This window comes from Ictalurus furcatus, chromosome 1, assembly GCF_023375685.1.
Source record: "Ictalurus furcatus strain D&B chromosome 1, Billie_1.0, whole genome shotgun sequence".
In the NCBI taxonomy this organism is placed as follows: domain Eukaryota; kingdom Metazoa; phylum Chordata; class Actinopteri; order Siluriformes; family Ictaluridae; genus Ictalurus; species Ictalurus furcatus.
The window spans coordinates 15,433,801-15,449,959 of NC_071255.1; the positions used below are offsets into that span (position 1 = coordinate 15,433,801).

At 41.9% G+C, this 16,159-nt stretch overlaps 1 protein-coding gene across 1 annotated transcript; it reads right to left on the reverse strand.

The window, feature by feature from the left end:
• Positions 1–893: 893 nt before the first annotated feature.
• Positions 894–16,023, reverse strand: syt11b (synaptotagmin XIb). Its single transcript, XM_053628613.1, has 4 exons — positions 13,598–16,023; positions 6,061–6,962; positions 4,247–4,367; positions 894–1,886 (listed from the first exon to the last, which is right to left on the reverse strand). Exons 1-4 carry the CDS (start codon positions 13,629–13,631, stop codon positions 1,576–1,578), a joined length of 1,368 nt encoding a protein of 455 aa, XP_053484588.1. The 5' UTR covers positions 13,632–16,023; the 3' UTR covers positions 894–1,575.
• Positions 16,024–16,159: the final 136 nt, after the last annotated feature.

Genomic DNA, 16,159 nt, shown 5'->3' on the forward strand with positions numbered 1-16,159 from the left:
AGATAAAAAAAAGGCAAAATATAATGTTCAGTACCTTGCACAACTTACTGTAGGAAGGCAGACTTCATCTTTACAGTGTACTAACCCAGTACAATTAGATCTAACAGGCTTTTTAGGAAACACACCACACCTTATCAAAAACGATCATGCCATTGGCATTCAGTGCATATAGTACAATACCTATTAAATACACACCAGTGCCCCTTTCCATATTGTACAGTATATACAGTGACATAAAGAGACAGTATAGAAAGACTGAGAGAAAATTATAAAAGTGGCTACATGGAGCATGTGTGATCTTACAGACGTAGTGACATTCAAACTGAGCTTGTGTATATGTGGACTGGCTTCATTGTTGTTGTTTTTTTTAATGTAGCCTCACATTCAATGGCATATATGGTGCATGGATGGTGTTTAACCCATGTTACACCCATGTTAATTGTGTATTACAGCGACAAAAATGAATCAACCTTTTCAAAAGAAGACCAGAATTTTATACACACAGTACTGTGCAAAGGTCTTATGCACCCTAGTTTTTTTTTAGTACAAACTTTGTTATAGATTTTTATTTTATTTGATGACTTCTACATTATCGAGTCAGTACGAAAAACATTTTAGATTTTCGAATATTAGTTTTCCAGTACAAAATTAAATATCAGTAAAGAAAGTAGCATATTGCGTAAGAGACACTTTTCAGACAAAAAAAAAACACCACAATGATGGCTGCTGGGTTTTGCTGCAAGAATAAGAAGCAAGTGTGAAAGTCTCCAGAAGAACCGTGTCTGGTTCTGCAAGATGCTCAATAAAACTTACAGCTCATTTCCTTATAAAACTACAGAAACTGTACTGGAGACTACTGTTTTTATTTTTGTCACACCAAATACTGACTTTGTTTCATTTACTACTGTTTACTGCTCTTTAAGGTATTTTATTTTATTTTTTAAAATGTAGAAACATTTCATTTCATTATTTTGAAGGCTCTACAGCATTTCTCTGCATGTGCCTAAAACGTTTGCACAGTACTGTGTCACTTGAAAGTCATTATACATCTCGTCACTTCTCAGCACTGATTGCTGTTTGCTTGGTTTCTTGCATTTTTTTTTTTACAGTAAATCTTGTGTTATTCAAACATGCGGTACAGTGAACTACAGCAGTGTAGTGAGGTCTGTGGAAGCAGACATGTTACACCTTAATTTAAACATAAATACAATCAATGCTAAGTTCAGAAGAGTGTACTTCTAACAGTCTCAAAATGGTGTACATTGTGTGCAATATTTTGGTCTCTTAAGTTACTATTGGTCAGTGTGTATGTGTATGTACGTTTGTGTAAGAGCGTGTGCGTCACTGATGGCTAAACCGGCACTGTTTAGAAAGGACTATTTGAGAACTATCACTACATAGCTGTTGCAAAAGTTCATTGTGTTTTTCAAAAGTCCATGTGAAGTGCTCTAATTCATCGTCTCTCTCTTAGGGCCTTGAGGTCTCCCTCGTGTGTTTGTGTATATGATTGTGTACTGTATATGTTTGTGTATCCGTATGTTTGTGTGTGTATTTGTTTAACAGACAGGAGAAACCTCAATACTCGACAAGGTTGTGCCACTTGGAGATTTGCCGGCGTGGGTTTTGGCACACCTCCTGCCAATGGGTGGCACCAGAAGGGCAGGGACTGTGTGTTCCCAGCACCAGACGCCCCACGGCCTGGTTCTTAGTAGTGCGGTCAAAGTCCATAACCAGAAATTCGATAGAGATGTCAGGCAGCAGGTCAGCGGGCACGTCGTAGATGAAGGACTCGTTGAAAACAGGATTCAGCGTGCATTTCTTCACATGAGTCTTCTTTTTGGCGATGCGCTTGCGGTTGTAGAACACGTTCACTTTCACATACGGGTCTGAAAAAAAAAACATGTTTATTCATTACATTAGTTATTAGTTTATTACACATAATCTTTTTTTCCCATAAAATTAAATATTCAGTATATATTTATAATTTTAAAAAATATATATTGAAGCAGCGTTCACAAAAAAATAATTCATAAACATATAGCAACATTCTACAAGATGCATAGAATTATAATGTAGAGCAAATGTTCAGCAGAAATGTTCAACAGAAATGTTTAGTTCAGCAGAAATGTTCAGCAGAAATGTTTAGCAGAAATGTTCAGCAGAAATGTTCAGCAGAAATGTTCAGCAGAAATGTTTAGTTCAGCAGAAATGTTCAGCAGTGTTATGCCACGGCCAGCAGATGGCACTGCGGCACGGCTTCTGACTGGTCACGTGACACTTTTGTTTTCGTTCGCTTCCCGCTTGGACACTGAATTAAGTTTGATCATGTCTCTGATTTGCCCCAGGTGTCCATGTTTTGGGTTAATTAGGTTTGCTATTTAAACCCCCCGTGTGACTGCGCACTTCGCGCAGTATTATAGTTGGTATAGTTTGTGCCAAACGGCTGATGCGGTTCCCGTTTATGTTTGCCTACTGTTAATAAAGACTTTGACCTGCACCTGCATCCGCCTCCAGTCTACGATTCGTAACAGAATACTGCGCCAAAAATGCGGAAGCAGCAGGTATCCATGAGCGCCGCTGAAGAGGCCAGGATTTGGGCGCTTTACCGTTCGTCCCTGGAGATGAGCAAACAGCTCGAAGAGGAAATTGCTCAGTGCAAAGCCGAGCTGCGTGCCGCGTCATCCCTCGCGCCATTTACCCCGTCCCCGCAGCCGAAGAGCGACGCCGTGCAACACAGCCAGCAAAGTGACCTGAGCATCTGGGGCTTCCCACTGCAGGGGAATTGCACCACGCTGCACAGTCCAGAGGTGAAGCCTGGCCCAGAAATTTTTTTGGGGGGGGCAATGAGGACAGCAGAGCTCCAGCCTGAGGCCTACAGGGAAGTCTCAGCTGTGGAGCTCCCACCTGAGGTCAACATGGCGACCTCAGAGGGACAGCTTGAGGCGGCTGAGGAGGCCGTCCCGCTGCCCTGCCCGGCCGAGGAGGCAGTCCCGCTGTCCAGCCTGGCTGAGGAGGTTGTCATGCTGCCCTGCACAGCCGAGGAAGCTGTCCTGCTGTCCAGCCCAACAGAGGAGGCCGTTCCGCTGCCCTGCACGGCCGAGGAAGCTGTCCTGCTGCCCTGCCCGGCCAAGGAGGCCGCCCAGCTCTCCAGTCCCGCTGGGGACGGCGCCCAGCGTCCCAGTGCCGCCAGGGGCAGCGCCCTGAATTCCAGAGCCAGTGCCCTGCGTTCCAGAGCCAGCGCCTAGCGTTCCAGAGCCGCCAGGGGTGGCACCCTGCGTTCCGGGGGTGGTGCCCTGCGTTCCAGAGCCGGCGCCCAGCGTTCCAGAGCCACCGGGGGCGGCGCCCAGCTTTCCAGTGCCACCGGGGCCGGCGCTCTGCGTTCCAGAGCCGGCGCCCTGCGTTCCAGAGCCGGCGCCCAGCGTTCCAGTGCCGCCGGGGGCGGTGCCCATCATTCCAGACCCAGCGTTCCAGAGCCGCCGGGGGCGGTGCCCAGTGTTCCAGTGCCGCCAGGGGCGGCGCCCTGCATTCCAGAGCCGGCGCCCAGCGTTCCAGTGCCGCCGGGGGCGGTGCGCCGACTTTCAACCCCGGTGGGGGTGCTGCTCCGCCCCTCTGCTGCCCGACGGAGGCTGCCTCGCTTTCCGTGGCAGCGAGAGACAGCTCGCACAGGGGCCCGGGACCCCCGTTGGAGGGGGGTTCTTGGTGCTCCACGAGGAGCACCCTTTAGAGGGGGGTTCTGTTACGCCACGGCCAGCAGATGGCACTGCGGCACAGCTTCTGACTGGTCACGTGACTCTTTTGTTTTCGTTCGCTTCCCGCTTGGACACTGAATTAAGTTTGATCATGTCTCTGATTTGCCCCAGGTGTCCATGTTTTGGGTTAATTAGGTTTGCTATTTAAACCCCCCGTGTGACTGCACACTTCGCGCAGTATTATAGTTGGTATAGTGTGTGCCAAACGGCTGATGCGGTTCCCGTTTATGTTTGTCTACTGTTAATAAAGACTTTGACCTGCACCTGCATCCGCCTCCAGTCTACGATTCGTAACAAGCAGAAATGTTTAGTTCAGCAGAAATGTTCAGCAGAAATGTTCAGCAGAAATGTTTAGTTCAGCAGAAATGTTCAGGAGAAATGTTCAACAGAAATGTTCAGCAGAAATGTTCAATAAAAATGAAACTGGAAAAAAAAAGAATTATAATGTAGAGAAAATATAACCTAAAATCTGTGTGTGTTTGCACATGTGTACTCACTTCCAGCCAGGCCAGTGATGTCCAGTTTGGGAAGGTGTCTAGCTTTCAGGACTACCACACTGAGTCTATGAGAGACAGGCTGATACGACAGAGACACCAGCAGCTCCCCACGGCTCACGCACTGCAAAAACCCACACATAACAACCTTCTTCAGTTACCTTTCAATCATTCATTCATCTACTCTATTTACTCCTAGATTTATTCTGCATCATGGATCTGTAATGGTAGGTGCAGCACATGCCATTGTCTAATGCTAAAAGCATAGCTGTGCTTTTCATCTGAGGGCTTCGTGAACGTGCCGTGTACACTGGACCCTTCTTATACAGCCTACACCCCTCCTACAGACATCTGCTATTCATGCTTACATGCTGCTAACAAAGCAAGCTGTTTATGGAGTAAAAACATGATTTCCGCTCCTCCAATTCCGGTCTTTTAACTCACCCTCGGAATCGTTTACGTATTGCGGGCATTTTCTTCTTATGCTCTTAAAGAAGATCTTAAAGAAGCCCAGTCTTTTAGTGTATTTAAATCTTCTCTCAAAACACATTCTTTAGGATAGCTTTTACTTGATGAATTAGGTTGTTTTTTAAATTCAATTATTATTATTAGTATTATTGTTAATATTATTTTGAATTGTATTGTGTTATTAACAGTTTTTTTCTTTTTCTATGTAAAGCACCTTTTCAAAAGGGACGATATATTATTATTATTATTATTATTATTATTATTATTATTATAAAAACACCTCCCACTAGTCCACGCTGCACTTCAGCCTGCAATTAGAGACAGCACAGTAGTTCTGCTAAAACAATCACCAAGGTTTCTTTTTCAGCTTTTCGCTTAATCCGAGTGACAACTGTGTCATAGCTTACAGGACATGAAGTGTGACTTTAGTTATTTATATTAATCCGCACATTAAATGAAAACATCAGAAAATAAAATCTATGAATATTACAAGGAATAGTAAACCTTCATCCCGGTATAATGTTTTCAGTTCTCATATAACACCATGTAACCTGGGATAGGAGGATGAAACTCACAGTCTGAGAATGCTTGCCCTATTCAAACGAACCTCTTGTACAAAAGGAGCCTTCATTTCTTTGCTATCTTCACAATGTTAATATATTTCAGACTAAAATTTGAGCACAGTCATAGTCTGCTTCCCTTCCACTAATATAATAGTATAATAACCACATGTGTATGTATGCGCACGGTCCTCACTGGTGGTTTTCGTGTTTTAGTAACACCCGCTGTTTCTCCGTCTTCTGTTTATTTTTAGTTTGCAGTTCAGAACGTTCCATGAGTTCTCAAAAATAAATTATGTCCACTTTCTACAGTACATTCCCGTCCGATTTTAGCAGTGGTGTATTAACTGAATACAACCTCAGAGCCATTGTTTGTTACCTGTAACTTGTAAATGTAAATTGCTTGATAATTACAAAAATCCCCTTTATATTCCCCCTTTTAAAGTACAGTACATTAGGTATTACCCTTATAAACTGGAAATATCTATATGTGAATTCTGTTCTTTTCAGAAGCTTGAGTGCTAAAATTTTTCCCTGAGCACAAGGATAAACAACTTCAACTGATTACTGTTTCTATCCTTCGAACTGGGTGTTAATCCAGAGTTGACCTAATCCTCTTAATTACTGGGCATTTAATAGACGGCGGAGTTAAAAAAATAAAAAAATAAAAATACTTGGATTGTGAAAGTGTTTTAGTACTGTCCCATGAAAAAAAATGAACTAGCTTTACAGGCTAGAATTTTTTTATTCTCAGTTATATATGAGGTAAAGGATGGATACTGCTCTCACCTGCATGCTTCTCTTGCTGATTGGCTGTGTGATTTGCACTTTGCCTGTGCTGAGCTCCACACCAGCCAGTGGCACCAATGCCTCGCCGATCACATCATCGCGAGCAAAGCGGTCGAAACTCAACACGAGGAAATGCAGCGTGAGCTCCGACACCGAGCTGTATGGCACACCGTAAAACGTGAACGTCTCGTCAAAGGCAGGCTCAAGTGTCTTGCGCAGGACCCGGGTCTTCACTCTGTGCTTTTTTTCAGGCAAGATGGTCATCTTGATGTAAGGGTCAGCACTGCCTGCTTGGCTATCCACAGCACGTAACCCTCGAGCCTCCAGTACAGTCACCACAAGCGCCTTCTTGGGGAAATTGTAGTCGATGGTGAGGCTGAGGGTTCCGCGATCGGCTTCGTCCGTGAAGGGCGTGGCGCTGCTGGATGCCGTGGTGCTTGAGCTTGAGCTGCTTGAGCTGTTCTCCAGGCAGCAGTAGTCTGAGTGAACAGGAAGCTCCCTCTCTAGTCGTGGAGCTGGGTGAGCGCTTTCATCTAAACCACCTACCTCAAACTGAGGCGTCGCCATCGGACTCTTCTCGGCCCCCACGTCCACTAGCACAACAGGACACCCTTTGCCTTCTCGCTCAACATCAGCGCTATTTCCGCCGGCTCGACGCACGAGTCGCACGATTCTCTTGCTGCTGGTCAGCGCCTCTGGGTAGATGCTCATGCCCTTCAGCATGTGGATGAACTTGTAAGGCGGGTCTGTCAATGGGTCACCACACTCTGTCTGGACACCATGGAGCTTGTGGTTCATCCTGCGGTAGCGTTTTTGGCAGCATGTCCACACAAAGATTAAGGCCACCACTGCAACCACCAGTACGCCGGCGCCGATGAAGCCCGCAAGTACAGGGGACATATCTGAAAAAAGAAGCAAACTGGGCTTTTAAGCACAAAGTTATTGTCTACAATTATTGTAAAACAGCGACAAACCTAGAGTGATGAAACACGATATATACATTTTTTAAAATCAAAACATTGTGTGTTCATAATACATTTATGAGCATATGCTCAAATACCCCAGGTGAAGAGAGGACCACTAGACAAATAAATGAAGTATTTTAGTATTTTACTACATAATATTATTGATTTATTTGTGTTCGAGCTTAAAAAGCTTCAAGTCATAGTAGTATACTCTGTTCATTTAATAATTTACAGAGTTGATTTCTTTAAAGAACTGTTTTAACGGCAGCCGAGAGGCTCTGACACCATGGGCATGGCGAAGTGGGACAGAAATAAATCGCACAGACAGTGAGAAACAGAGTGAATGTGGGAGGATGACATGATTCAGAGAGACATAGCAACCAAAACACACACACACACACACACACACACACACACACACACACACACACGCACACACACAAATCTAGACATAAAAAAGGTACATCTGCGTCAGAAGGTATGGTGTGTTAGCATGTTGGGCATTACATAATGTCCAAGCATGAAATGAACATATAATATGATACAAAACTGAGCAGGAAGCTGTGAGAGGCTGGGTAGGAAGATGGCAGAGGAGGTTTGGAGTGAAGTGTTTTGGAGATGGAGAGGTAGGTGTAGTGACGCGGGAGGAATAGGGAGGGGAGGAGGCCCACAGGCTTGTTTATGTCTCTGTCCGGTGTCCTGTGTCCTGTGTTTTGTGCCAAAGCTTTGCCAATGTGGCATCAGGCTGACTTGTCTCACAGAAAAAAAATACAATCATTTAGCTTGGCTACGCACGGTATATTCAGTCAGTCTGGTGGGTATTAATGTGGGGACGCAGGAGGGTAGAATGCCATTGAGCGTGACAGAAACACGGCAGGAGCCGGCACGCAGCAAAGCTTTGGCAAAGAGCACTGAAGCACAGAAATAATAATGAAAACGACAACAAATTTCATCCAAAATAAACCAACAGTCGAGTCATGTATTACTGCTGGATACGTATGGGATTGCTGTCCATGTCTTTTTTATTATTACGAGCTTTTAAAAACAGTACCAGAATATGGGCTGCATACAGTATATACTGGCACACATTAATTATCGGACTTTATCCTTCTGATGAAAAAACAAATGCCAAACAAAAGCTACTAGTGATTTTTTATAATAACAGTATACTGGCTCAATTTGTATGGATTACAAATCTTACCAATTGGCCAGGTACATGTTGTGGTAATTATCTATTATTATAACTTTGTTACCAATCCATTTATATCACTGGATGGGAATTTGTATTGATATCTGCCATCCATACAGGGTGCCAGAAATACCAATAACTGTTCACTGCTAATACTCCATCTGATGCTTTCATTTATTTGATGACCAGAACCTCATGCAAGCATTATTGCCAAGGCAGGACAAAAAAAAATTTCTAAATCAATATACAGCGAGTATTCAGCTTTTAGTGCTTGCTCTCTTAAAGAGAAACAATGAAATAAACAGAGCAAAGAAACAAAATGGTGATGGGGGGATGAATTATCAGGTGGTGTGTAATGAGTGTAAAATACAGACACTCCCCAGAGGCACTGAGCTTCCCTCTGCGCTGATGGCCTTTGAGCTTGAGGAGCTGCAGTGCTTTGTTACCGAGCTGCCAGAAAGCTAGTCTGGGGTTGGGCTGGGGTGTGTATGTGTGTGTGTGTGTGTGTGTGTGTGCGTGTGCGTGTCCTAATGAGACCTCTGAGACAAGATGAGACAGACGCTGCAGAGAATGAGTAGGTGTGTACCTGTTTGTGCTTTTAAATGGCACCTGAAGAAGTACATTCTGTTCATATTATCATACAACGTGACTGCATATTTATGGCACAATGTGATAGTAACATTAGCATACTGAGCGGTATGCAAGCTGCAAAGGCACACATGTCTATATTCAGAGATATGGCTAACAATGAGGAATAGAGTAGTTAGCGACTGGCAGGTTACAATGCAAAGCATTTAGGTTCACTGAGACTAAACACATCTATTTACTGCAGATTGAGTAGTGGTTAAAGTCCCCAAGTGCCTTGGAATGAGCAACGTTATTTGACGTGTTGACATAATTTCAGCTGAAACAGGACATCAGGGCGGGACATATCAAGTGGCACTTCTCCCTTTTTAAATAGCCGATAGTGTTTTGATTACTTCAGAGCCCGGCTAAGCCGTACTTATCGGTTAGTATCATGGACGTGAGCCCGAGCAAGAACGTGAACGTATTCAAGTCATTTCCTTTTTAACCAACTGACAGTTAGAAAACTATAAAACGTGCGTGTCCTCATAGCTAAAGACACCTTTACGACGTTTGCTTGCTGATATGATTTCTCTCGCTCAGAAACAGCAACTTCGGCAAAGTGATGTTTATAATGGTGGAGGTGGGACACTGCAGATTCTAGAGCGTATTTGATTGGACAGAAAATCTATATGAGAAGCTGAAGTGCAGAATGATGTCATCAAAATTGTCAATCCTTACTGGTGGTAGAAAGAGACTGTACATTTTGAATGCATATATCTTCTAAATATTTTGGAGCTTACAGATAACTTGAAGGCTAACATATTCATACTAAAAGCCACAGAACTTCCATTTTGATTTCATGGGGACTTTAATAATTATGGACAGACTAAGTCCAACATTTTATGCCCTATTGCACATCTGAACACTGTAATGTCTTTTAGTAGTCTAATATCTACACAGTTGTTGAGCATCCTCATTAGCACAAAGGGCAAATAAAGAACTGTAGCCAACAGCACTGTCTCATCCAACAAACTTTTTTTTTTTTTTTTTGCAATTACTCAAGTCATCTTCTATGAGTAAAAGATGACTTGAGTAATTGCAAGTCATCATATCTCTGGTGTGATAACTTCAGACTGGTGTAGTGTGTCCCATACATACTCTCACTACTCTCCAGAGAAAGATGTAAAGATTGAAAGATATCTAGGATTAGGCTCAGAAACACTAATGCTAACACAACCAGTGAAAGAAAGGTCAAAGAGGAGAAAGTCTGTCTAAATGAGAATCTCTCTCTCTCTCTCTCTCTCTCTCTCTCTCTCACACACACACACACACACACAAAAGGCATGATTAAATGCAACTTCCTGTGTTCCCCTCTCCAGCTCCATTTGCTCTTTACTAATGCATCTATAGACAAAGCCGGGCTGCTCCCAGCCATTGGGCACTGCAGGGATTCCAGCACGATGATGTCAGATTTTGGAACGTTGTCAAAGCCAGCTGCTCCAGTCGCCTGGAAACAACCCCAGGGGACAGCGTGCATCCACACACCCCCCGCCCCCCCCCCCCCCAACCACACACACACACACACACACACACACACACACAATGTTGCAATCAAAATTTGACACAAACCATTGTCTGATCCAACTCTCACAAGCCATGAATAAACTGGCCTGATTTGAACTCTACGGTTCTGTACAATTGTTATCAGGTTTCTCAAGGACTCAGGAAAAAAAGGATGCAAGGACACCCCAGCAAGAGATTTACAATTATAAAATTGTAAATTTACTAACTGTAAAATTTAAATTTAAATCTCTGGCAAGAGATTTACAATTAGACATTCATCTTGCAACCAGCAGCTCCAGTGCACAAATCTTCATGTGGAACCAACATGACACCACAGACATGATACCACGATACCCTTAACAGTGCAAGAAAAAGGACAGAATGTTCTTGAACATCATATCAGAACTGAGCAGCACAGGATGTGGCCCAGGATGATGACAGTATACCTCACCTTACATCCACAAGTCCCTAAAAGCAAATACTGATTCAAACAAAGGATGTGTTTTGAAAACCTCTAATGGATATTAACACCATCATGTAGTTTCTGTGTCTCACAAGGCACAGTAAAACAGACGGAAGAGAGCGGCCTCGAGCTAAATACTGAACCGTGTTTGAAACATCAAAAGGCCTACATCAGCATCACTGAGGCTCATCCATGCCACCACTCCACCCTTTTAGCACAGATAATTACTCACCTAACAAACTCGTATTGTCTTCATTTCGGTCTCTTTCATTTTTAAATGGACAAACATTTTTATCTTTAAAGGTCTAACATAGCAGAGTAAACAAATTAATCTCATCAAGGCAGACATTAATTGGTTGAGGTGTGTTACTGCTGGCTCTGAAGGCAGCATTGAACGTAAGCAGTTAAAACAGCCAGGACGCGAGCGAGCAGTAGGATGATGCAGCAAAAGGCGGAGCAGCTGCTGGTATCTGAACCGCTCTGTAAAACCTGTAACTGGAGACATGATGTGAGCGAGACTAAAAGCCTGTGTGTGCTCATGTTTAATCTCACCTTTTTTTTAACAGATGACTCCACTGATTAAGTAAAGGTCATAACATGAGGAGCATGCTTCTAAAAGGCCCAAGTACAGGTTTCCCCTATAGTCCAATTTCATTCATTTGTGTTTCTTTAGTAACTGAAATGTCCTGCTCATTGTCCAAATATGTATTTTACATACATAATACAATTACATTCTATACAATTATATTCTCCTAATTAAAGGTAGAAAGGTTTTCTTAAGGGTACCCCCAGTAACGTACATGTCACATAAAAGCCCAGTTTAATGACTTTTTCTAGAGTATAGGCAGGTATTTTTCAGAAATGTGACATGGCACAGCAGTGTGTAGAAACATTGCTACATGGCTATAACAGTGCTTATGTCATTTTAGGTTTGCCAGCTGGCAGAAAGCTGACCATCTATTTGTATGCCATGAACTTGATATTTTACAGATTAGATGACTGAGTCTATATTCATAAAGGTGTGGAAATATATGTATATATCCCAGAAATACATTCAGGATTTCTGTTAGAATGCTGGTTTAGTGGATTTACTCTTCTGCTAGCACAATATGTCCTCAAATAGTTGGAAATCATTTTCAACTCGTACAGCATACTGGAGATGCTCTGTAGTAGAAAGACACACAGATCTTCCACAGACAATCCATCAATGTCTGAACCACACTGTGTGATCAGACACTGTTTTTTTCTCCCTCTCCTCCTCTTCAGTAGCATGACTCAGGAAGACATATTATGTTACTCCCACGGCCAGCACCAGCTGGCACCGCATACAGTAGCCTACAATACACGTCACGCAGTCCCTCAAAAGAGCCCACACTAATAATGGCTGTAGCTACATCATCAGTATCGTCACAACATGACCATAATGGGTTAGTTTTTGGTTTTTGTGTGGGGGTGGGAGTACAAATCCTGTCAGGAAAGAGTGGCTGACAAAATAAGCTTGCTTTTGGTTGCTGCAATTTACTGCTATTTAAGTTGGTAAATGATGAAAGGTTCTGTCAGAAGACCACATTACTTTTTTTTTTATTATTTAAATAGTGATAGCCCACCAACAACTTTCAGAACTTATCAAATCTTTTCCAGAGGACAAAGCTCATTTGAACGACTCTAATCTTCCTCTAAAGTGCTTTCTATATGTTTAACTGAAATAGTGCTGGAGAAGGACTCACAAACTCCTTCCACTCATCTTGCTGCACATCTGTCGGGTAACATCAAGACATGTTGCTTAATCACTCAATGAACGATTTTATAATATAACAAGGGGGATAATAATAATAATAATAATAATAATAATAATAATAATAATAATATCCCCATCTTAAACTGCATCAAGTTTCATTCACCAGCCTCATGCACACATAGCAAGACCAGTGCAGTGTGACATGTCACATGTCGCATGGATCATCAGATATTCTCAAATGTTAAGGAATGCATGTTACTCACATCATTTCAAAGAACTGCAAACCACCAATAATACCAAGAACTCAAAAATACATAAATACCAGTATGTATAAACAAGAAACTCACTCCTAAAATGAGAGACCAGTATGAGACTGTATGAGTCAGACAAGGTTACAGCAATCTGAGACATCTCTGGGGCTAGCACTTAACATGTGCAGTGATGGAAAACAAAGTTTAATTACAAGTATAATATCCAATAATATCAAATAAGCAGAATGTTTATTCCTAAACTGGTATTTAGGCAGCTCCATAATTACAAAATGACCCATCATGCAAAGGTTCTAATCAATAATACACCTTATTACATAGGCAAACCTTGCTCAGTCACACATTTTATATATATATATATATATATATATATATATATATATATATATATATATATATATATAATTTTATTTATTATTGTTTAGGTTCTAGAGCAGCTATAAGATATATTTTGAAGACCAACACATGGAAAAGGCGGATTTTGAGTTTAAAAAAAAACAACAAAAACCCCACTAACAACAATAATAAAAGACTTGTATTACTTAACAAACATATGTGAATAACGAGCGTTATGAGTCTTTGACTGTATTTCACACAGAGATGACAGAAGCGCATGTTTACACCCTGCTCTAATTCACACATACTGTACAGGCCTACTGAACACAACACAACGCAGTTGCTGTACTAGCACATTTGAATGTGAACTGAAGGTTATTTCATAACGTCATGAAAGATACTGTAGTAAATGTGTAGATATTCAAAAGCAGACTTGAGGCTACTCACCGTACGCTGCTCGTATTTCGGTGATCTCGGCCATTTTGAAGACTTGGGGCGCGTCTTGTGCGGTCCGGGGGGGAAAAAAACACACACAAGTACTAATCGACAGAAAAGTAGACGACGAGTCGTTGAATTAATTCTCACGACCTCGATCGTTCATGATTAAGATTTCTAGGAATTTGAGTTCATGCTGTGTTGAGGCTGGGTGAGGCTGGAGTGTTGGTGCTGGTCCCCGTGATGCTGCGCAGTGGTGGAGATGCTGCTGAGCTTTAAGATGCTGCTGCTCTGTGATGTGATTAAGCCCCGCCCACCTGCGCCGCCATCACCACCGACACCTCTACCGTCAGAAAGAAACACCTACAACATCCTACTGAGTTAACGTTCAGCTTTGATTCAACTGTCACAGTGTCGAATTAACACCCACATCCGTTTCCTCTCTTCCTACAGCGGAGTAAGAACACCTACCTACTGCTGACCACCGACAGTGATGAATCAGCTCTAGAGTTATGTGGAGGACAAAAGCTTTTTTAGATGTTGCTTGCATTGTACTGTGATTAGACAGGCCGTCTGTTTATATGGAATGAAGTATTTCTACAGTCATTAGGTTTTTGATTTTTTAAAAAATTAAAATATACGTTTGTTTCGCACCTCCGGGACTGGGGGTTCTAGTCCAGCCTCCGTCCTGTGTGTGCGCAGAGTTTGCATGTTCTCCCCGTGCTCTGGGGGTTTCCTCTGTGTACTCTGGTTTCCTCCCCAAGTCCAAAGACATGCTTTGTAGGCTGATTGGCATTTCTAAATGGTCTGTAATGTGCGAGTATGTGTACGGTTGTGCCCTGTAATGCATTTGTACCCTATCCAGGGTTGCACCCATGGTTGCAGGGTGCACCGAGTTCCCTGGGACAGGCTCCAGGCTTCCCCATGACCCTGTGTAGGATAAGCAGTATGGAAAATGGATGGACGGATGGATATATTTGTGACTGAAAAACCCAGCTCAGTTTCTCTCTCACCCAGCTAGCAGCCTCCAACACACATCCTGAGATGATAGACAAAAGGTGATAGACAAGCTTTGCCAGTAAGTGTTAGAAAGGAAACAGTTTCTGAGTGCTACAACTTTAAGGCAGTTAGAAAATCCATTTTTATTTATTGATCAATTCTGTCAAGTAAGGAAGCTGGAAATGAACTTGGCAACTGGCAAGCGCAGAATCCTACCTGATTGAACAGCATGGCTGGTAGCGGTTAATTTTTCAAGACACAGCACTCTCTACTGTATACTATACATAAATGAGGCTGGCTGTATTGCCTTTTTCTATTAGGTTTTTTTTTTTTTTTTTTTTTTTTTTTAAATTAACATCTACTATAAATCTCAGTAGAACTGCTCTGCGAAGGCCCTTACAAAAAAAAAGAAAAAAAAAGGGGAAAAAAAAAAAAGTTAGCAAGCTAGTTGGTCTGTTTAGGGGTTGTAGTGGATCAACTGTTAAAGCTACTCATCAAAAAGTTGAGAGTTCAAAATCACCTGCTGCCACTGCTTTCTCTTGAGCCATGCACTTTTAAGCCTCTCCACCATTGTTTTCTACTAAACTTTAAAGAAACAAACAAAAAAAAAGAAATAGAAAAAGTACAACTTTGTTGTACTAGTCACATGTGTACATCATGTATATCATAACAATAAAAGCTTTCATTCAACACTTACAGAATTAAAAGAGCAGTGTAGAAGAAACAGCTACAGTGTGAAATCAACAGAGTTCAATTCAGGTGTAATTAAACACTGGGTTGTATCCACAGCTGCTTTTGTATTTTATTTACTCTCACTGCAGACTGTGGAAGGCAAAACAATACAAATACTTTTTTCTGCCATAGATTTCTTTCTTTAATTATTTCTTCAAGAATGACTGTACAAAACTAAACTATAAGAATATTAGGTACGGAGTTAAAACAAGGTTTTGGGTTCAATCTATGTCTATAATAATGTTTACAAAGATGAAGGGAAACTTTGTGAGGTTTACGTTATAATAGCGTCCAGTAATATTATACAGTACAAGGTCATAGTATGCAATACTTGACAGTTACAGTAGCATACACTACTATATAACTCGTCATACATTTATGCTTCGACTTATAACTTGTAACTATGTCTAAAGTCTGTGTAGCTACTTTTAAAAACTTAATCTTTTTACCCCTTAGTTCAGGAAGCCTGTTGAAAATGATGCCATATTGCCATTATTACTCAAAAAATTTTGGTGGTATGTTTTTGCATAGTTAACGATTGTTCAGACAAAATTTGTTTAGACTTTAAATAATTACAGTAATTCTATGAAGCTGCTCTAAAATAATACCAAGAACAACCACACGGCTACTAAGTGAAAATGTTCATCAAGGAACATGCAGTGCATGTGGGAGACACACCTGAATGACATGAAGAAAGAGAAATCAAAGCAGTTAACAGTACAAGTGGTAAGAAATTAACTAATCTATACTAAACTTCTTCAAATGGTCTGAAACGTCTAAAACTGACGTCACGGACTAGTTCAGTCTGGATGTGAAAAACAAATGGGCTCAGTAATAAACTTA